Source organism: Grus americana, chromosome 6 (genome assembly GCF_028858705.1).
Source record: "Grus americana isolate bGruAme1 chromosome 6, bGruAme1.mat, whole genome shotgun sequence".
Lineage (NCBI taxonomy): Eukaryota > Metazoa > Chordata > Aves > Gruiformes > Gruidae > Grus > Grus americana.
Genome location: NC_072857.1, coordinates 24,416,691 through 24,440,365, shown reverse-complemented (window position 1 = coordinate 24,440,365; position 23,675 = coordinate 24,416,691). Strand labels below are relative to the sequence as shown.

Sequence of the window (23,675 nt, the reverse complement as noted above, 5' to 3'; positions counted from 1 at the left end):
TGGAGTACTATTCAAACACTAACTTACTGTTGACAGCCTCATTTTGAAGGTGACTTGCCAAACCAAACTCTTTTTGGGATAGAAGTTGTAAGTCACTCCTTTGGTATTATATTAGAAAGTCTGCACACTAGTACCATTAAATTTACAGCTGGCTCCTCAGATTTATTCTGGCTTGCTGAGGCTTATTTTAAAAAAAAAAAAAAAAAAAAAAAAAGGAAGCGGGGAGGAAAAAAAAGGGGAGTGAAGATACTAGTAAGTGTATCTCACAATTTGGGCCTTATCTGTTTTACCCTGCTACTCAATACCTGATGTCTTTAGATCTGCAAATGTAAAGGGCATTCTTCTCTCTGTTCAGAAAGGTCATCACTGAGTAGTGGCAAAAGCAGAGGGTTGGGTTTGATTCTGCAAAGTTCTGAATGATTCTTGTAAAGTGGTGGCTATTCAGTCACCTGAAATATGTCCAGTGTAGTAGGATGGGATTCCATCTGCTTACTGAAGAAAGTCTGACAGCAGCCTGATTTGACATATAATAAAATTTAATTTGTATTTCTCATGATTGCTTTTCTGATCTGCTTGATGGAAACTTCACTGGTCTTAACCTAGTGACTCCCTAGTACTCAATCAATTAATTGTAAAGATGATCAATAATCCCGGTTTGGCTAGCAACATTCCTTTTTCTGACCACTTGTAAGTAATTTTTGAGACCCTGATATATGTATGCTTGCATTAAATCTTGCAGCAAGTCTTCATTTCTCTTAAACAGCAAAATTTAATGTTAAAATGCCTAATTTATACAATGATTCTGTATTAATCAGATTTTAACTTCTGCCTTCTCTCAGTGTATCAGTTGCAACAGGAAGCTCCCCATCCTAGAAGGATAACCTGCACTCGTGAGGTGGGTATTATGAAGATTCAGTTTTATAGAGTCCAGTAACTCCAAGTCTGTACTTAATGGTGTGCAACTCAAACAATGGTTCCGTGGGAGACTTGGTGCAGTGATTAGAGTACATAGCCTTGGGGACACTGGTACCTGGAAATCCATTTGATGTAAAATTGAATTAAAAAGCATTTTAGTATGACATGTATACCTGAGAATAATTTACTGGTTTTTGATTCATAGACAGACAGACGCATTCAATTTTCTCCTCCTTTTTGGGTCAGAAATTCACAGAAGCAAGAGCAGAGCTGCACAGCAGAACTGTGCACCTGTTTGTACGCACATTGCTGCTAGACGTGTGCAATAATTAACAGAGGGAAGACTGAAACCTCCCCTTGTGCTGTTACTTGAGTCATAGTACTTAAGACTCATTAATACTAGTAGCTAAGCTAGGCGGAGGACCCAAATGGTAAGAACGGGATCCTGTTGATGCACAGTGACGGAGCAGCACCTGCTCACGGGGTCAGTTGTTGAGGCAGACCCCAGGTTGCTGGTATGCCCTGAGCTGCTGTCCGGCAGAGCAGCACCTCTCCGGAGCTGTGGTGCGGGAGAGTTGAACTGATACCAAACATCCGTGCCAGCAAGCTTTTACTCGTAACTGCATCTCTCTTGCAGCTTCGGTTAGGAACATGGGCAACATTAATTTCAATTTAAAAAATGCTGAAATGTTAGGCTTGACTTGTTAAGCAGTATTACAAAACACAGCTCTTACTGAATAACCACTGAAAGTTATTACATTGCTGCAATAAAACTTTAGCATTTTTATCATGTGCCAAGAGAAAGGAAATGAATCTTTGAAATATGTTAGTTACTTCAATGTGGTATTAAATACAAAGAGACATAGCACTGTCAGGAACATGAATAGCTTACAGTCTAGATCACAAAGAGGATTGCTTTACAGAATTAAACAGGTGTTTTGCTGTCGTCTTTTCAAATGCCCAGTTGTGACTCTGACTACTGTCTGACAATTTTTAAGATAAACAGTAGAGATTTAATGGAAGTGAAATATAGCGTTTAGTGGAAGCACTCTTGTTTTCCTTCGTTAATTTGTAGATTTGTATTTCTATAAAAGGTATTACTAGAGCTGATTGCACTTAAGCAAGACATAGCTGTAGGAAAGAACAATACATTAATTTTACAAGAAGCATTGTAGCAAAAAGTTTCATTTTAACCAGTGTTTGCACTGCTAATGAGTCCAAGTAGGCAGATTCTTAAGTTTGTTGTTTAGAGTTCTTATGGACATCAAATAAGGTGGGATGGAGATTTGAAGCAGAGATCTATAGAAGGTAAGATCTGACCTGTGAGAAAAAGAGGAGATTTTCCAGGTTTTTATTCCCATTGCAATACGTTAGGAAGGTTCTGTTCGATTTTGTGTGTTCTCTATGTTAGGGCTTTTTATTACATTACGATACAAAATATCTGAAGTCTTATAGGAACTTAGTCTTGTAATACAGGTTTCTGATTCTACGGTTTGAGTGTCTGCTTCAAGCAGTAAGAGTATTTCCAGCTCTAGAATAAGAACCTGGCATGAATAGAGATTTTCCCATTGACTTCAGTGGGACTATTCCCAAACAATCTGTTCAAGAGCTGTGTTATATCTGATCATGCCCTGTTATTGCGGTTGGGCAAAATGGATGTAGACCCCATGCCACCTGGAACCTCACATGCTATTTAGGGGAGCATCATTTTCTCTCAGTGTTTTTCCTCCTCTTTTTTTTTTTTTTTCTCCTCCCCTGTATTACAAGCGTATTGTCCTCCTTCTCCCACTTTTTCCTCTTGCACTTTTTCTTGAGGAAGCAGAGGATACAAAAGCATTGACATAGAGTGCTGAGAGCACTGCTGTTCTGTTGTGGCTCAGTTGAACAGTAACCTACCTTTGTATTCACAGGTACACATGTGCTCACCTGGATAGGATGAAGTATTTTACTCCCTTTGTTGTTGTTAAGTGCTATTGAGTAGTTGCTTTTTCCTTCCTCCTCCAGAAGTATTTCACCGGTGGAAGAAGTGCTAGTATGAGTGTAGATATATGTATATATGCACATAGTAAAATGTATGAGGGATTTTTGGCAGCCTTCTGACACTGTTTGTTGAGGTGGTGACATTATGCCTGTGCAATCATTGCGGTCTCTTGTTTGCTGAGTCTTCCCTCAGAGCGCTGCTATTATTTACTCATTTAATGACAGACTTTCTTATAGTGTATGCTCATGATTTTGCCTGGTTCTTGTGGTGATGAGCAACCATTCTTCAGTTTCTTCAGTTAGATGCTTTGAGAGCTTCAGTTGTGAATGTTTTAATTCTTACGGAAGTAAAACCTTCATTTTTCTATATACCTTTCAATATCTTTAAAAAAACCAAAACACAAAAAAACCCCAGAAATGTGGGAAAGTACCAGTAAGATTAAGGCAATCTTACAGCAGATAATGTAACAATTATAATTATTGTGCATGTTAATTGAACAATGTATGCGTCCCTTGTAGTCAGGGAGAAGCTGTAAAATGATAAAGGGTCCAGCATATTCAGTAAGATCTGTTGGCATTATATCCCGTGCTAGTTTGATTGCAGAGAGGTGTTTTGGGGTCTTTTTGCCCTAGGTGATGAGAAGTCACAAGCATATTTTATACTAAGTTCTCCTTTATAATATTTCTTAGAATACTGTTAGCCTGTCCAGTCAAATAAGCAGAGATACAAATGTATATACAGTATCTGAAAATTTAAAATGTCTCCTGCCTCTGGAGTGCTGGAAATCCTTCAGCTATTGATCAGATCCAGATTGCCTTCTTTTTAGAATCAAACAAGAGACCTATTCTTGCCAGCCAAATATAAAAGCATCTGGGTAAAGCTTCTTGAAATACAAGTCACACTGACCACTTATGATTTTCTCACCCTTGTTATTTTATTACTGTTAGTTACAAAATGTTATTAGCTATTATACAAATGGGAAATTGAAAAGTTGGACTGTTTTAGGGAGGAAAATTTGCTGTGGGTGAGTGGTGTCCTGCATGAACTAATCATCCAAGCTCTTTGGAGGGTGTCTGAGCTTACTGCATCCCTACGTAGAGGGATCCTCCTGGTGTAATTCTATAAACAGGTAGTCTGTTAGAGTCAATGGGGGATTGGCAAAAGCACCACAAGCAATCAAAACACTCTGCAAAGTCCTGTCATCACCGAAGAAACAAATGCAACACATTAGTGTCTATAATACCATATTTCTATGAATTTATTCCAAAACAAGATTATAACATATGACAAACTTTAAGTGTAAAACTTTCCGTGTGCCAGAGGGAACAAAAAAAGAAGAGAAACATTCTGTGTTTTAAAATAGCTTCATCCCAGCCCCTGAACTGCAGAGTATACCTGTGTCTGCACCATGAACATTGTTGTAGAAACTGAGAAATAAAATCTGCAGTTTTTAGAAACTAGTGGGAATTGAACTAAATAAAATAGAGCTATGAAAGAATCAGTCAGTTGCAGGTATTTAGCTGCAGAACAGAACATATTAAATATACAGAATCCATTTACAAATGAAAAAGCTCTTCTAAGCTTATTTTTACTTAATAAAGGTAAAACTGAAAGAATACATTATCAGTGTGCATCTTCTTACTTCTGCATTAGTTTGTTATAATGCAGGTAAGTGTGTTTCATTATAAGTATTGAACAATTTATGCAGCGAGCCAGATTTGAAGTGAAAATACATTCAGTGAGCAGTAACGTGTTTAACCTTTTTCTCTTGTCTCAGCCTCTCCTGCTAGTGCTGAGCTTTGTGATCTGCTCTTTCTCAGCTGGGTTTCTATTAGCAGCCACGCGTGAATCAGTGGGGAGTAGAATCTTTTCCTAAGTGGTTGAATTATTCAGCTGTATAAACAAATTCATAAATATTAGGAAGAGAATATTGGTCCAGAGAACATCAAAGAGGTCAGTGGGAGGGAGCAACATGTAATTTGTTAAGGTATTAGCACGTAAATTGCTCCTCTTGCCTTATTGTATTCCACTTGTTGACATAAGCAAGAGTGATGATTAGGGGGAAAAGCACTTGTGGAAGAATAATTGGAAGTCACACCTACCTTTTATTTATGGTGCAAAGGCACGTGTTTTACAAGTGCTGATACTGAGAGGTGTATTCAACAGAATGACCTACTTAACAGGAAATGCTTCTCAAGTACAGAGAATGCGAGTTTCTGCTCTGTTACACCAGTTTCATATCAGAGCGACACACAGATCAGTGGAGTTACTCTGTAGTAAAGAGAGTGTTGCATTCATTTGGGATTTTCTTATTTTGAAGGCACAGCAGAGCCAAGGCTTTTATCATTGTAAGATGTTCATTTGTAAAGTTGACGATCCCATAACATTCTAAGGATGTTTGACTTCTGCATGAGGCTTACATCCAAATTGTAATGTTGTTTGTCCAATTAATATTGTATTACCTCCCTGGAATTTGTATTTGTTGTGCATATAATATTTTAGAAACATGTGTGTGCGCATATGCCGGCCTGCTTGGGGCATCCTTGACTGCTATACGAAGGTACTCCATGATAAATTTTAAATAACTCCGTATGAAAAAATATCAAACGGACAAATTATGGAAATAATGGGATGGAAAAGGATTGTGATTTTAATTATGAGGCTTTGTCCTGATTCAATGCTAGTAGTTAACAAGCCTGTTAAACAGCATCTCTGTGTAGTCTTGTGAAAGTGGCCTCTGTGAGTAGTCAAGAAACATAGCATAGACAGACACATATAATGCACATCCTTATTCGAGCCGTTCTGAAAGATGGCTGTATCTGTGGGATACTCAACCAGAATGACTTCCCAGCTTTATGGTAACTAAGATCTTTTCCAAAGGAATGGCTACTGTAAGGCACTTGCCAAGTCTGCTCCATTTTATCTGTTCATAAACTTGGCTTCCTTGGCTTCACACCTCAGTTTGGAAAAAAAAACCCAAAACCTAGAAACAAAGCAATGGTGGACATCTCACTGACCTTTGTGTTTCTTGCAGGTATCACAGTGAGACCTGAATCTTTCCTGTGGCCTCTGCATCAGTGCTATACAAATATGCACATTGAAAACAAATATCTCACAATATTTTTTTTTTTGTTCCTTTTTCTAAGTTAGAAACAATTTTTAAAACTGTGCCGAACAGGCTAAACAAACAGCAATAGGAAATTTTTCCCATAAATAAAAAGTCCTGAGAAGTCAAAAGACTTCACGTTCATCTGATCTTTGCTGGATACAGAGAAAATGAAGTAGCCAAGACTGCCTTTACTCATGCTCAACGATACTTTGGTCCAAAAATACTGCCAAATCAGAAAGGAACTCTGCAGAGGATAATTACACTGTATTTTCAGCTAACTGCTTGAGTTAAACTGACCATTTTCTTGCTACTGCTTTGATTTTATTTAAAAATGTATTTCCTTTCTTAGGTGGGTTTTAGTTCCAGTCCAGATGGATGTTTTGGTTTTGGCTCTTTTAGTTAAGCCTGACTGAGTGTGAAAGTTAGGCTAATGAAGCTTCTGAACTGAACCGTTTTGGCTTTCAGCGCTCATGTGCGACTGGAGGGTACGTGGGTGCCTGCAATTGTAATTTGTAGAAATACAGTCTGGCAGGAACTTCGTGAAGTCCAGACAGACACAAAAGACCAAGAAAGCTGCGTCTTCCTTCTAGTTCTGGTGCAGCTAAGGATACCTACAGTAAGAACAAATGCTACACTGCCTTTTATGCCTAAGTTGCTATGAGTAAAGTTGGCGTCATGATACTTGTAGGAAGCATTATAGAAAGCTGGAGAACGGTGTTTATTGTCTTACATGGTAAATTTGGCTTATGGGAAATCCGTGTGGTTTAGTACGTTCACATGGACTGCACTGCGTATGTAGCCCAGCTAATTCTGAGTGAATTAGAAGGCCCCTGCTGAGTTCTGATGGAGTTGCCGTAGAGTCTAAATGTATGCATTCAGTCTAGATGTCAAAACCCCCTAATATTATCATAAATTTAAAAAGTTATGAAAAAAGACAAAACACCAAAAACGAGGCAGTAAAACTCGGTGAATTGGGGTTCCAGCTGCACTGAGTCTTACACACACAAACAGCGGTACACATCAGCATTATGCTGAAGTTTTTGTGAGTTGGCAGAACTGATCAGTAGAGACTCAACGGTAACAGAAGCAATTATTTTCCTCTTTAACTCATCATCCACCAAGATGAACTGCAAACCCAGCTACAATTGCCTAGAAGTCCAGTGGAGCTTTTCTCTAATGTCAGTCCTCCAGTCATGGCTCCAGTCATCTGCCAGTTCACATTTTCAAATGTTTGTACACAGAGTATAATGTTATAATTTGTCTTGGGATTTGCAAGTACTCTGAAGATGCCCTGTCATATTACTAATCCATTTCCAAAAGGGAATGCTTTTGCCTAAATAAATTTTCCAGTTCTGTCATATAAATTCACTGAGATAAATATAAAATCTCAATAGACAGACAAAAAAATCTTATTCACGATAGTATTCTTTTTTTAACAACTACCCAAGACTAGTGTCTTGTCTCAAGGGTTTTAGTGAGGAATTGTTGCAAGTTTCTATAATAACAACAATAAAATGTTTTCACTTTTTCTTGATCCATGTTGCTATCTTCCAATTGAAGAAATAGCCTACAATTAATAAAAAATATGTAAGACTTTTTTTTCTTTTTTTGAAATGATCTGGTCTCTTCAGGCCCTTTGAAAACAGTTATCACACTGGTCAGTTCTTGTTTGCTGTTATGTAGGAGAAGGAAATCTTTTAGAACATTAGAAATCTTTCCAGTGACGGAGTGATTTTTTTCAAAAGTGATGAACCATCACAATAGCTTCGTATTTGCTGCAAATGTGGAAGTGGTGTTTTACTGTAGCTCTCCAGCTGCAAGTGCTCTTGGTGGTTTTTTTCCCTTCTTAACTCTGTTACCCCAGAGGCGCTACCACCATGGCTGATGGGCTCGGCCTTGGCCAGCGGCAGGTCCGTCTTGGGGCCGGCTGGCATTGGCTCTGTCGGACGTGGGGGAAGCTTCTAGCAGCTTCTCACAGAAGCCACCCCTGTAGCCCCCCCGCTACCAAAACCTGGCCGCGCAAACCCAATACAGGTCTCTAGAGCGCAGACGGGCTGGCGTTACACAGCATAACACGTACGTACCTGTTGTTGAGGTCTTCTGTGATACTACAGGTCACACAGTTTAGTGAAGTAAAGAAATGCAAGACTTAAGCACTTGCTAATGATCGTTTGTTTAATCTACCACTGGCCCTCACTCTGAGGGGATATGATAGTGGCTTAATTTCTCACGGCAGTGGTACCGACACCTTTACGATGGAAGATAATTTGTAAATTTAAGACTCTCATAGATGTTTCACTGTATTAGTGCACTTGACAACATAGTACACTTACACCCATGAAATGAATCTTTTGTTTCCCCTTTTTGGCAGTTTGGTCAAGCAATACTTAATGCTATCGGTTTGTATTAGCAGAGCCTGAGGGTGACGTCATCCAAGCGGCTCATTCTTTCTCGCTCCATTTCAAGCCATTCAGAAGTGCAATGTTTCCTGAAGGTCTAGCTTTGGTTTCCCTATACTCTACCCACAGGGAAAATCCTGGGATGGTAGATGATGTTTGTCTGTACTTTCACATTATATCCCTTTCTATTTTTAACACTATTATTATTGACAGAATGCTTACTGTATTGGTGCACTTGTTATGAAACATTACAGTTTCTGTTGTTTCTTCTAGGTAGAGAACAGACCCAAATATTATGGAAGAGAGTAAGTAACATACATCTCTGAAAGAGCTTTATCCGGACGTGTTGGTTGATAATAGTTACAGAAAAGGTTGCAAACGTTTGCTCTGGGCCCTTTGTTTCTTCTGTGTGTTTTACAGTAGTGTGTCTTGCTCACCATCAGATTTTTATTGCAGTACCATCACTTTTGTCTGCCTAAAATTACAGCTGGGTTTTCTGATGGATACGGATGTCATTGATTGCTACCTGAAGTGAGAAAAACGTATGCTTCTGTACTTTCAAAGGGTTGTCTTTGTCTACCTCCCCCTCCAGCTGGCTTTGCAAAAGGTGTTTGTGTGCAGGAAAAAAAAGATTTAGATCACAAATGCAATATAAGTGTGGAGTATATAGACGCCTTCTGCTTCAGATTGTGAAGGCAAAGATGGTTAGATTTAGTGTGGGGAAACAAAGCAGATCTTACTTGTGTTTATTTTGGTAAAAGATGTGTTGTGTTGCTAGGTTATTACTGAGATTATATGCAATCCCCAAGATTCTAGCAAGTTGCCATAATATCCCTGTATGCTGCAAAATGTTGGATTGCATGCCACTGGCACAAAACATGTGAAGCCAGCAGGAGAAAATGGATTTATTTCTACATATTAAGTTGATAGATGCAGTTTTAAAAAGCAATATACTTGTTTCATAGATATCGTTTCATAGCAGCCTTTCTAAACCATTTAAAGTGACTTCAAATGCAGGCAGAAAGGGAGATTAAGCTGTAGATTCCTGCAAATCAGTCATTTTTGTGTTTGTTTCTTTTTTAATTACCATGGTTGGTGGTTTTTAAAAGAGGAAAAGGTGACTTAAAAGTGAAAAAGGCGTATGTTTCAAAAAGTCTTTGTTCCTTAGATTCCATGGGATGATCTCAAGGGAGGAAGCTGACCAATTACTAAGCGTTGCAGAGGGAAGCTATCTCATTCGTGAAAGCCAACGGCAACCTGGAACCTACACTTTGGCATTGAGGTTGGTAATTAATATTTCATTTTTAAATTATAAAATATTCAAAAGATTGTACTGTGTTGTTGACCTTAGTACTTAAACATCCTTGTGATTGTTTGTTTTTGTTTTTTTTTTTTAATCACGGTCAGTATTTAATGAACTGGTACTTTTTCTACCCTAGTTACAGATGTGGTATCTTTAACCTTCCCTAACCCTTTCTGAAGTGCTAACATTTCTTATTGTTTGCACCATCAGGACAATAGCAATTGTGTTTTTGCTGGTAGTGCTTCATTTTGCCCTTCTCCCACTGCGTCACAGATGTGACCCCATGCAGATGTTGGGAAAGCAGGCAGTCAAGAAAAAATAGGCATCTTATGAGTTCACATGACTAATCTGCTGTGTGGGTTACTTGCTAGCTAGCTGTGGCTGAAGAGCAATTAGTTCTCTCCAGTCCCTCTGTGGGATGGCCAATAAATCAGGATGGGTTTTGTCTGAACACCTGTTAGCTAACAGTGTTTGCAGATCTGTTTCCTCACTCTGCAAAATTCTGCCAAGTGGATCAGATGTAAATAAAAATTTAAATAAAAACTGAAATTAAAAAACCCACGTAATTAGCTGTAAGTTTTAAATAGTTTACTTTTAAGGTAATAGAGGTTATTTTGGCCTAGGCTGTACACCTAAGTACTTGGATGGGAGATGATGATTATTAGCAATGTTTTAAATCTAAGTGGGATAGAAAAACATTGAAGGAGAAGATGCAGTTACTGAAAGTTTTATGTGGGTAAAATAAAATTAAAATAAGAATATCTTGAAATAATAGGTTGTGATGAATTAGTTTGGGGCGGCTTTTTGGGGGGAGTGGGGAAGGTGTATTTTCCTGAGATATTTGTTTCTGTAGTAATAAGATTCCAGATAGAAACATTATTGGCACTTACACTGGTTTGCATTAACAGTGTAAATAAATTGCTGTTGCTTATTAGGGTCTAATACTCCATTTCATCTACTTCTGCTCTTGCAATATTCATTTAAAGCTAAAAAGAAAACAGTTGTCATAACATCTGGCTTGAAGACAAAGAACTTCTGCCCCTTGCTTCTGGTGGTGCAGAAGGCACAGGGCCTGTGGACTGTGAAAGGTGAAGCTGCTGAGCATCTTGCAGGATGTAGTGATACACCTTGTTTTACAAATGCTCCTCCAGTCCAGCAAGACAAAAGATGAGTCTTTTCTAGGTTCGATGGTATCTCTTTCAAACTGAAAACCTCTTTGGAAGCAATAAAATCTATTTTTATACCCAACAGAAAAGAGAATGGATACCTGTTGGTGATTCGTTTGGGGAACAAATGATATCAGAGCTGTTATCACTGATTTATTCTGAGGAAATTCAGCATTTGGCAAAACACCTCAGAACCTGAAACTGCAGCATGTTGCAGCCATTTCATTATGTTTGAGCGCTAGCTGAATGACTTGTGTATTAAGGGTGGTGGTCTAGGTGGCTGCTTTCCATCTCACAGCAAGTAATGCTCTGTTGTCTTGCTGTTGGCCTTTAACATATATGAATGAGGGTCTTTGCTCTCACCTTAGGTGAAGGTTCTCTGTGAACTGCAGCAGTGTGTCTTTCACAAGTGGCAAGTTTACCACTAGGATTTCTTTTTCTCTCTACTAGGAAGTGTAGCAGGAGTCTATGTTTCCATTGACTGGAGGCAGAGTTTTGCTCAGTGTCCATTTTTCCTCTCCCTGGAATTACATATGCAGAGTATACCCATTAGCCGATATTCCCACTGAGTGTGTTGCTGACATTATAGCATCTCTAGAAGACTGGGTAATTTCTGTGGTCTGTGTGTTCATCCTGACTGTGAGAAGTTTGCTGTGATTGCTGCGATGAGTTTATGGAATTTTTACTTGTAATTTATAGCATTTTTTGAGACCATCATTTGTGTTTGTGTCCCTACACTGCCAGACAGCAAAGGTAGCTCTGTCTGCAGCTTACATAGTCCCAGTAGGAATTTCAGAATGTCATCTCCATGGCCAGAAACCGAGCTTGTCAGTAGGGTGGTATGTATGGGCAAAACCTTTCCGAGTTCAATGGAAGACTTTGACTGACTTCAGGGTCTCTAATTTCACCCTTTTCTAGCTGTGTGAATCAATTTGATCTTTCCATACTAGGCTTAAACGCCACTCTGTCCTGCAAGCAGTTGTGTTAATTTTAAGATCACTTCTGTATGATTTTTGCTTTTCCTTCTTTACCTTTGTCTTAGCCTTTAGAAGGTGCGGGAGGAAAGAAAACTTGGTCAGCTATTAGTTTTATATAAAGAAACAGACACAGAACAGGTTTCACAGCATTTTACAAAGTTAACCCAGAAATGCTGAAGAGGTGCTCTAATCCTGCAATAAATAACATGACAAAATATAAAATGGAATATCCATGTTTTCAGACATGCTTGGGAAAATGAGTGGAAAATGTTGAGTAAAATTTAGATGCTTGAGGGTACCCATTGACTCTTGACATAAATATTTGGTTCCCTCTGTAATTGTGTATCTACTCAATCTATCTCTCACTGTGTATGTTTGTTGCTTGACTTGTCTGTCTTTGACAGTCTGTCAATTGTGATTAGGATAAATTAGAAACTACCTATGAAATGTGATTGCATCATAAAATCCCAATTCATTGAGACCTAAATGTCTTGCGGAAACATTGGGTAGGATCAGCCACTGTCAAGACTGAGACCCGGGTTGTTTCCGGGCTTGTAGTTACCGGTTCTTCTGCTGGGGGCAGGCAATTCAGTAATACAGACGGCTCAGCACGCCCAGCTCTGTCAGATGTCTTCTTCCTGCGTTTGTGTCCGCGTGCCTGGGAATCCTGAAAAACCCAGTGCATCCAGTTCTGAAGAGCAGTTTAGTGAAACAGGATCATAACCCTTTCTGTGACAAGGTATGAGGTCTCTGTAATGAAATACTTCTAGTCTTCATTTCTGCAATGGAAAAAAAAAAAGCTTTTTGTGCTTTGTCCTGAGGACCTAAACCAGCCAACTCCTCAAATCATCGTGGAGCAATTTGAATGCTGCACTTGATTCCACCAGCTATTGTAGCTGATGTCTAAAATCTCAATGGTATGTTCATACCAGCCATTGATGAAGTTATTTTGAATTGAGTTCCAATTGTAGTTCTGTTTTGTCTAATATTTTGGTGTGGTATTTCCAAATTAGGTGAAGGCACTGCATCCTCAGAATTCAAGAAGGAAGATATCCTGATGTTTGTTGTTTGATTTATTTATTTTATATTACAGTTTATTTTATCAACTTCAACATCAGGTATCTCCTGTATTGGTAAAATTTCTAACATAGTTAAATTGGAAGTTAGAAAAGATGCTTAAAAAAACACTTTGGCTACAAGGCAAGCTAGGTGAGAGATAAAGATAGAACTCAGAATCCTTATTATGACCGCCCAAACGTTGTATTTGTGAATACTTCATCCTCTATGCCGCAAATCTGATAGAGATTAATGAACCCTAGCTCAACTCTCTTGTTCTGTCTCTGTCCTCATTGCTCATTCCCTTCTAGACTGTACTTACAGCGGGTATCTTCCAGAGATGCTCAGATTGTCTGTCTTTGCTCTACAGTGAAGATTTCCACTAGTTAAACAGCTTAATCTTTCTAGAAGACAAAGAATAAACTGTTAACACCACAAATCATAACTCCTTTGTAGGCAGACAGAATTCACAGTTATAAAAACATGTTTTTGTGAAATCTGGAACAGATTGGACAATCACACTATGCTACAGCCTTCAACTACAGCCAAAATGCACAGAATGCGAATGCAGTTGGTGCATGAAGGTTCTTTTATGGAGTGTTCTACTCCTAACACGGCTCTTCTGCATCTCACTTTTTAAGTTACTCTAAGGGATGCCTTAAGTCATCATAAAATGGGCAGATCTGGGGAGACATCTGGGTAATTGTTTGCAAAGAGCTTCTCCCCAGTTAGATATCTCTGTTACTGTATTAGCAAGTTCTCTGACTATGAACACACTGGGTCAGATCAAAGGACCAGTTCATAGTCTAGTCCAGTATCTACTCTTTGGTAGCTACTAGTAGCAGACATTTAAAGAAAAGTGTAAGAACAAGATGAACATGTAGCAGTAGTTCTCTGGTGTGCTCTTCCAGCCTCTGAAAATTTGCTGTTTAGGGACTTCTGAGCAGAATTGTTATCTTTGCTATTTTTTCAGGCTTTTGATGGAGAGATTTTTAATTTTTGTCTAGTGGCTTTCTGAGCACATTTTTGAACCCTCATAGGCTGCTGTCTGCGTGAGTTTCATGCCTTAACTAGGTTTTATGGGAAACAGCATCCCTTTTTTGAAGATTCCATCTTGCAATTTTATTGGATGCTCTCTAGTTTTTGTATTTGAGAAACAGTGAACAGAATTGATCTCCGTTTACCTTTTCCATGCCGCTCACGTCTCCCTTACTATTTTCTTCACAGGTTGATGAGTCCTAGGCTATACATTCAGGTTTTGTAGTGAAGCTGTTCCATACCCCTCATCATCTCCGTCATCTTTCTCGGCGCCTTTCTCTTACCTCTGTGATGATCTTTTGGAGAGGATGGGTCCAGGGCTGCACATCCTGTTCAGGATGAAGTGGACCATGGAGTTTTTTTTCTTTGTTCTCTAAACCTTTCTAAATGAATTTCTGACCACTGTGGAGCATTAGGCTCTGATGCTTTTATAGAACTAGCTTTAGTAATCTAGAGATCTTGTTCCTGAGCTGCAATAGCTACAGACATAGCCTAGCACTGATTAAATGACCAAATATAGGACAGGACAAATAATAGCTTTTGCAGGCTTAACCTAGGCAATCAAATATTCTTAGTGCAATGCTACAAAATAGTTAACTGAGTTCAAAGTGAAGATTTTTAATATTTCTTCCTTAATAAGGTAGAAAAAGTGATTCTTACCCAAAATCACTTTTCAGTTATTAAGGTTGCCAGTGAGTTACTGTAAAATCTGCTTTCCATTTATATAAGAAGCTGCATTTTGATCATCTTCTGATGAGCTATTTTTGTCTACTTTCATCCATTATTGTGCAATTAATTTGCATCATGAGTTTTTGTTTAAGATAGGCTACCTTTTAAATCTAAATTTGAAACAAAAGGAGTTTTGTTTTCAGAAAACAAATTTCTCAGAATTTGTAACAGAGGTAGAAGTATGTTCTTAGGGAAGAAGAAAAAGATAATTTAAATGTTGTTTTAAGTGTGTGAGTTTGGCTAAATATTCAGAGCTATCCTTCAAATAAAATTGATGTTCAGAGCCTGAGAAGGCCTGTGAAATTGTATCAGTTCAGACACCGGATAAAAGAGAATGAAGCCTAAACACAAATGAGAGCAGCAAATCAGCACCCTACTATATTTAATGCCTATACTTAATCATGGATGTTTCTCATAGCTTATTTAAAAAAAAAAAAAAAGGCGCACAGCAGAATTCACCGATGTTTACTAATTAATTAATCAGAGAATGCCAGTGAAAATTTTTTGCAACCCTGAGGTTTAAAAAAAAATTACAAGAGAATTATTGTAGGTATATATGTGTGTCCATACATATCAGCAAGTCTCTGTGACAATAAAAATATATCAAATACATTGTAATGTTAATTAGATGTTCCAAATGGATGAGAAGATCTGAAAATTCCTAATTAACTCCTGGAGGTATTAGATCTGCTTTTAAATTTGGCAAACGAGTAGTACAGTGCTTAATGCTAGGACCTATAGCAGATGACAGTAACCATAAGATATGGTTCGCAATGTAGCCTTTTGTGGTCGAGAGCTTGTTTAATAATTAGGGTGAGGATACAGAGGAAATGGGTAGAGATTGTACTAGTGGTAGGCGTTGAAGTGTGATGGTACTGCATGTTCTTTTGAGCAGATATCTGCTGTAGCACGTTTAGTTGGTTACCATGGTTTCCCTTCCTGCAAATTCTATTGTTGTGATACTGAGAATGAATCGAAATAAGGTTCTGCAGCATGATTAAAAAAAAAAAGGTAATAATGTTAGCTGTGATTATGAGTCATGTTTTCTTTATGTTTGGGGGCTAGGGCACATTCAAGATTATGTGGCATCAGGAGAGAATTCTTGAGGCGAAATAAATGTCAGAAATTAGTAATCCTTAGTTTAGTCGACCAAATACATGTATTGTGCAAGAAATTGATACACATGTTTTCTCCTTTAATTATGAAATTGCAGTAAGAAACTAGCCACTGATATTTTAAAAGGAGACATAATTGGTAGGCTATTAGAGCATAATGCTGCAAATGAACCTTTTTAATTTCAGAGGACAGTTGCTTTGGTAGCCCTATTTTCAGTGGGTTCTTTTGGGACACATGCGTAGTGCCCTTCCAGAACATGCATTGATTGCTGTGGGATTACTTACACATGTAAAATTCAACAAAATTAAAAAAACTTACACATGTAAAATTCTGCAAAAAGGCTTCTTGAATTCAGAGGTTAAAACTGTGTGTCTGCATTCTGCTGGAAAGCCTCGTTGTACAGGCTGGGACATGGGAGAGGAATTGGGGAAAGAAGAGTTGTTTGAAACAACTTTTTATGTGATAATAGCTTGATTAAGTTTTTTTTAATTACAAATATATCAAAATTTGATCATAGTTTATCCTGAATCCACAGCTGATATATAAGCAGTCAGAAGGAGCCCAGCAAAACAGTAGTCGACTGCATCCCTTCACTTTACTGTGGTAACAGTATTCTGACGTCATGTTAGTTGGTAGGAAAAAATTATAAAGACCATTTTAAAGACTAAACTTTGCATATCTTTCTAGCTGTCTATTTTTTTACCTGATTTGCACATGCAGTGTTTGCCAGTAACAAGGACTGAATTCAGTTTCTAGAAACCTTTCTAAAATATTTACACAGTAGTCCTTGGTCACAAGCTGAAAAACCTGGGAAACTATACATACGTGTGTGTGTATACGCACACACACCAACTTTGAAGCTTAGCTGGGTTGAATAGCATTGCTGCAAAATGTGATCAAACCTAGCTGTGGGATAAATATGTTTCAGCCTGACTCGCTTTGATCAGTTTTCTTTATTCTGCATGAAATGGCAAGAGTGCTCCTTCCTCCGTGGCCGGCTGAAGCCCTCGAGGAGGGACGACTCCTTCTCACCGAGGCTTAGCCCGTCACACTGCCATAGGCACAGAATTCAGGCGAGCTTCAAAAATTGGCCACTCAGGTATCTGCAGCTTCTTTTTCGATGAAAGAAACAGTTCATGCTTAAAGCTGTTGTAACAGGCTAATACAACAGGTATGCCAGCTAATATGCTGGGCTTTTTTTTTTTTTTCCCTTGTGAAGAGCCAAATATTTCTTTTATGAAGGCTTAAATTCTGCTGAAACTAAAGCTGTCGTTCTGTTAGTCGGGTCCATCACATGAGCTAGTGCTAGCCCCAGGGCAAAATGTGCTGATAAATTTTGGAGATTGCTTTTCTCCTGTAAAGTAAAAAAATTACACCTGTATTTAAATGATCTTCCATGTAAAAGAAGTTTCTTTTCCTATATAAAATTTCATGCTAAATAATATGCTCTGTTACTTTGTCAATAATGTGGAAGGTTCAGCTACCAGTAAACAGCATAGGTGTCCTGCGTGTCATCTGCCTTATGTAAGTGCACCTGGGCACTACTGAGATGGCTTCACTTAAGTATTTAGAATAATAATAAATAGCTACTAACCTTAATGAGTAATTAACTGGCTACCTAGGCCCTCCTACAGACTAGAATGCTTTTTTCCTTATGGTTCACGTCGTCTTGCTGTGTTCCTGTTCTCCTTCCCTCCTCTTCCCATCTGTTGTTGTTGTCAGCTCTGTTTTCTTTTGGCTAGAGCGTCTAATTTATCTTTGGCAATTCAGTTTGCTGCAGTCCTTCTCCTGCTCGTGTAAGTTCAGCACTTCTCAGAGGAAAATTCTCTGCTTTGGTGGTGGCGTGAACTTTTTGGAAACTTGTCCAAGAGCTGTCTGCGCTCAGTGCATGTAGCTCATGTTCATTTTATGCCACATCCTTCACCTCTAAACTATAGCTCCTGCTGCGCTACAAAGATCTACTGTAATGTGGTGCACAGTAGAGGCATTGGGCTTGTGGTGAGGCACTGTGATGGAACTCAGAAGATCTGGGCTCGCTTTTTGGCTTCACATATGACTTGGCTTGAGGCTTTTAAGTTTTCCACGCCTCATTCCTCTGTTAGAGAGGATATTTTCTTTCCCATATTGCCTCACATGCTTGTTCTGTACAAAAGTTTAGGATCTCTTAAAAATGGCCAAGACAAATTGAAAGTCGTACCCTATCTCTCAAGAGTACCCCCAGTCACAGCTCCTGAGCAGGAATCTGTGTTGTACTGTGCTTTTTTATGGTGTAGAATGTCTGCCTGGTTTGAAGCTTCTAGGCACTGTTGAAGTAGTAAAAAGTCAAATTATGATGCAATCAGTTGATAATTAAATTGTGTGTACGTAGCATACATTGCACTCTCCGCCCCCGTTGCCTCTGCTGTCGAAAGGATGCATAGCTTTTCTGTCTTCTACTGGAATGCCTTTTTGTTCTATTGCTTTTAGAAAATGCTACTTAGAAATACATCTTCACGTTAGTCCTTTTGGTTGGCCTCTTTTTTGGTATGCTTTTGAAATACATATAATTTATAAATTTTTATGTTTGGAGAAACAACTTTTTTCCTGTGCTTCATCAATAAGCAAAGAAGTCCTTCAGCTGTAGGTACTATGGATGCTTTATAAATATGTTTTCAAAATAACACACAATAGCCTCATATTGTTGTTTAATCTTATAATTGTTTTCATCAAAAAATTTATGAATTATTCAAATACTAAAACAACTGACAGCAGTAAATGTTATCTGGCCCAGTTTTCCTCTTCCTTCTCAGTCTTTTCTACTTGATGTAGCTCAGCTGAGTTAAGTATAGTTCCTCCTGATTTGATAGGTGCTAGGAAGACAATCCAGCTTTTTTTTTTTCTTTTATAACTTGAGATGAGTAAATAAACTCTAGCAGTTTCGGTAATAAATTGAGATCTGCCCCAGGTTCTGCTGCACTTGCACCAAGAAAGAAATTATATTTTAGAAAAACAGAATATAGTAATAGAAAAGCTATCAATCTTTTTTGGTGAGCTGTTAGTAGCCCCTCAAAAAATCTGACAGTGCATATTGCATATGCAGGAACCATTTCATTCTGCATTTTTATGCTTGTTTATTGTTAAGGAATGCAGCTTTGAGGAAAAACCCTTTTAGAGAGTAAGATGAGTATATTGGTGAATCGCACTGTGGAAAAGTGGTGAGTGATTACTAGAAGATCAGAGGTAGAATACGTTGAGAAAACAACTTAAGTAGTAAATTGTGTAATAGCTTTAAGTAAGTTAAGTAAACCTGTACTGTAAGGTTGGGGTTAACAGTGGCTTAAGGCAAATCAGATTTGACAAAATCTGTCTGGAACAGAAACCTTACTGTAGTTATTTTTAATCTAAGGGAAATTTTAAAAATATTTCTTTTTTTTAATATAAACTTTGAGACCTTGAACAACCACCTGTAGAATGTACATTAAAAGACAAAAAACGCAAACAGGAACAACAATAAAAATGTTTCTCCACACTGCTCTCTGAAAACCCTTTTTGCACTTGCAAAGCTATTTTATGATAAGAACATTTTCTTTGAGTTTTCACTTGATGTCTTCCACTCAGGTTTCCTTGATATACTGAATTAAAATATACATATGGCCTTAGTAAGATAAAATAAGAGCAAGTTGCTTTTAGTGTGAGAAAACCTGCAGAAGCAAAAAAGAGATGTGACAGTCACGAGTAACTTAAACCCTTGTAGGAAAAGCCGCTGTTAAGTGAAAGAAAAATGAACATGTTTGAGCATTACAGGAAGGCAGTTCTCTCTCCGTAGTATGCATGATTGCAGTGGAATTTCTGTTACAGATCTGATGGCGTTCTACTTCTAAATTTACCAGAAAAACAATGTCATGTATGACCTAAAATGAAAATGTTATACATAGAGTAAAATTTGCATGCGCATTTTGAAGTTTGCTGAGCAGGCACTGGTGAGGGTTGATACCTTAGCTTAGAAGAATTGAAACACTGTTCTGCTTTAAAGTAATACCAAAGCTGTCAGTAGCATGAAGTCGCACTGTAAAATTAACTCTTGGAGAACATTTCTTCAAAACTTTTGGTAAACATACCTATTTGCTTAATATGAAACTCTGAAAGTTACTAACGTTCCTGCTAGTAACATTTCCGGAAGGTGTTTGTTCCAGGCATGTTGACATAGGTTTCAAAAAACTGCTCTCATTTAAAGAGAAAATATCAGGCTTTTACTGCTTTCCCATGTGTATATAGACTTCAAATGTGTCTTAATCACTAACCACAGTGAGACTTTTCCCAGGAAGCATGGAGGTTTCATCAGGTAGAAAAAGCAGTAAAATATTGCCCAAAACATCGGTATTGATTCTGATTCAATCATCAAATCAATTCCAGGGACTTATATCACGTTTAAATGGAATTGGGCATGCAAGCACGGTACTAAGAAAACATAATACGTCTGTAGAATAGCTTTTCAGAACCAAATGATCTATCACTGATCAAGAACATGAAGAGCGATCTTAAGTGTTAAGTGATCTTACCGCATATTAATAGCATACACGGTCCTTGGTCAGCTGACAGTTGTTCAGAGTTTGAGATGGTGAAAATTGGCTGTTCAAAGTAGAAGACGACATTGAGACAAAAGAAGATTTTTCTTACAATTTTGTTAGATTTACTTGTGAAACACACCATTACAGGTACCAAGGGCTGATAACACTTTCAGTCTTCGTTGTTTCCAGCAGCTGATCCCTACTGCGGATGCCCCAGAGCAGCTGTCTCTCTCTCACTTGTGTTGTCCCTGACAGGGCTCATGCTCCACAGGAAAGTGCCCTTGCTCTGGTCCTCGCTGCCTGCTGTTTGCAGCACACTCTTTGTGTAATATTCTTTCCCTCTTGGACAAGGAAGTCTGGGCAGTGATGCAGGTAAACAGTCTTCAGTGTCAATTGAGAGAGACTGCTGGGAGGCTGTTGTCAACGATGCAGCACCAGCTCTGATTTTTCTTTTTTACTTGATCCCAATTAGACAGAGTGAGTTGAAGGTTGTGTCTGCATTGGCATGGGGTAGACAAGTTCCAGTTCCAGCTCTGGGATCTGTTCTCTTTTCTGAAGGATGCCACATTTGTTCCCATGATAAACTAAACTATCATGTATTCAGCCAGTGCGTGGGTCTGATCAAGTTTTAGGGATAACTTCGTACTCGGTTAATCTTCATCGAGCGACAGTCAGCCAGCCAGCCAATGCTGCCCTTCCAAATGGCACAGGAAATCTATAGTGACTGTACTCTGCCACCTTTCCCCCATATCAGACAATGAGGATTTTTTGTCTCCACTTGTATAAAATGCACCTTTACTTTCAATCTCTGATGCATTTGATTTCATTTGAGTATTGTTTTCTTTTAAACAAGTGTTGGAGATGATGCTATTTGTCAGGCAGGTACTCAGGGAAGATGGCAAGTTCCACAATTCCCTGGCCATCCTCAGAAATGTTATTACCAATAAATAATTAAAAAAAACCAAACCACCAAACCAAAATGAGCTGCTCTCAGGAACTGGAGACTTTAAGGGATAACTGTGTAGACGAGGTTTTGGCAGCATGCATGACTTGTGTTTCTTCAACAAGGAAATGGGCAAAAGAAGAATAATTTATTTTCTTTCACGTGAACATCATTAGGAAACATTCCTGATTGCAAGATTGCTTATATTTCTGTAGCTTTTTATACAGTGTCAAGACTCTAGTCTTAAGCGTTGGTTGAGAGTTTTCAGAAGTTAGAGCTGAAATTCTGGCACATGATTTTAAGTGAGACTTCTACCTTCTGGCCGCAAAGCACATGAAGACACTTTTTCACCACAGGAAGATTACATCCAAGTGATCTTCAGGCACATGTACAGAACTTAAGATTTCCCAGCTGAGTGTATAAAGATGCTTGAAACTAATGAGGACATGGGTAGCCCCAAGGGGTGTTAACTTTGTGCTCTGGTTGCAGCCACACATTTTAAATAATGCCTTTGTCTAGATACTCTTCTCATCATAAAATAGCCTGTGAAAGAGGTGAATAGCTACTGTACAATTCTGTATGTGGACTGTAAAATCCGTCATCTTAGATGGTAAGAAAGTGCGGATGGGCTCTCGGTCCTTCACTTCTTCCTTTTGTTTCATCAGTGAATGCTGCATACAGAGTAGGTGGCTGAGTCTGAAGCCTGTCTCTCTCCTGCTATGATACCTAATTCAGCTCCTCAGTCCTTTATTACTAGCCACATTTGCTCTGCCGTTTTCCCACGTTGTTATCCACTCTGCCCCACTGGCAACCAAAGGGACTAGACAGAGCGATTGCTTTTCAGACAACTTGGAAGAAAAAAAGTCTTTTATCTGTCATCCTGCTGCTTGCAAACAAATGCACAGTGGACACAATGAGACTGTTTGATATGTCGGAGGTCTATTTCTTTTTCTTGGAAAAACATCTAATGTTCCCCTATTTAAACCAAAAGAGAACATACATTATCCATGTCCTGCTTTCTATTTCTTAAACAAAAAACAGCTGGTACTACTGCTTGCCTTTAGGAAGAGACCATCAGGAAGTTGAAATATCAAATCTTGGCTCTACTTAGTTGCCATGGTGATGTATAATTAACCAGGCTGCAATAATTTTATAGCAAGTAAACATAAGGAAATATTCTTGCTAATGGAAAAAAATTAAACCTTAGTATTAAATAAGACTGCAAGGACTGAAGATTACATTTTAATTGATCATTTGCAATCGGACTTGTATGTTTGCATTTATATTGCAATTTGATCAAAATAGTTTCATTGTGTGGTCAGAAAGAAATTTAAATGAATTTGAAAGAAACAAGACAGGATTCTGAGACATGTTATTGATGGTACAGTCTTTGTAAGAGATTGGTGTTTCATTGATTTGTGGGGATTTGCTTGTGGGGTTTTTTCCCTCCTTGTTGCTAATAGGATTCTGTTTAAAAACCAATATATTTCCCCACAACATATCCAATAAGCAATGAATAGAGAGAAAAAAGTTTGATTTGGAACAAATGGGAAATCAGATAAAGACAAACCATTCAATATTCACCTCTTGCAGCTGATAGGCAAGCACCTTTTCCAGGTGGTTATTAGACTGATGCAGAGTAATTTGTTTGTCTAAATACCTTTCTTTAAGTGGTAATTGGTAAATGATCCTTATGTATTTTAAACCAAGACAGCTGAATGTACCTTTGGATGGCCACGCATGCCAAAACAAATTGATGTGCAGTTCCCCAGATCCATGCAGGAGGACGTTTCAGTCTGTGAGGTTTACGAGAGAGATGAGTTTAGGCGTGGGGTGCTATTGAAGAATTAAAACTATAGAACGTTGTCTCTGAGATACTTGTGTGCTGAAACGTGGGTCAGGATAAAGATTATGTACTGTTGAGAATCCTATTCCTTGTAGTATCCCTCAAAGACACACTTTATGTGCAGCAGCCTGAACAGATGTACAGCGTAGGGACGGCTCCGTAAAACATAGCTGGGGTAGAAGCGTGCACCTACTCGCCCCCCATGGGAAGAGGATTAATCCTTTAAGAACTTTTGTTTGTTCTGTGCATTTGGCCATCTTGTTCTTCAGAACTTTGTTTTAGGCTCTGAAGGATGTTACTAAAATCAAGACACCATGTGTACTTAGGCCCTGAGAAGCTTTACTGTGCCTTATCTTCTCTTGGTAAGATTAGTGTAATACTTTCTCTTCTAGAAAGCTAAGAGCGATAAGTGACCTTCAGCTTGTATAAAACTCTGCTATAAGTACTGTCAGAGCATATGTTACTGATTAGAGCAGCAGTTCACCTGCTACATCTCTTAATAAAAATAATCCTATTGCATATTGTCATTTAAGGCCCGTTATTCTTCACC

The 23,675-nt window shown here is 38.4% G+C and overlaps 1 protein-coding gene across 2 annotated transcripts in view; it reads left to right on the top strand.

Annotated features, from left to right (window-relative positions):
* Positions 1–23,675, top strand: part of CHN1 (chimerin 1) — a 103,998-nt gene that overhangs the window by 26,244 nt on the left and 54,079 nt on the right. For both annotated transcript variants that reach the window (XM_054829766.1, XM_054829767.1), the window contains exons 4-6: positions 840–895; positions 8,678–8,709; positions 9,573–9,686. In XM_054829766.1, the coding sequence (XP_054685741.1) occupies positions 840–895; positions 8,678–8,709; positions 9,573–9,686 (202 nt within the window). The remainder of the gene's footprint in view (positions 1–839; positions 896–8,677; positions 8,710–9,572; positions 9,687–23,675) is intronic.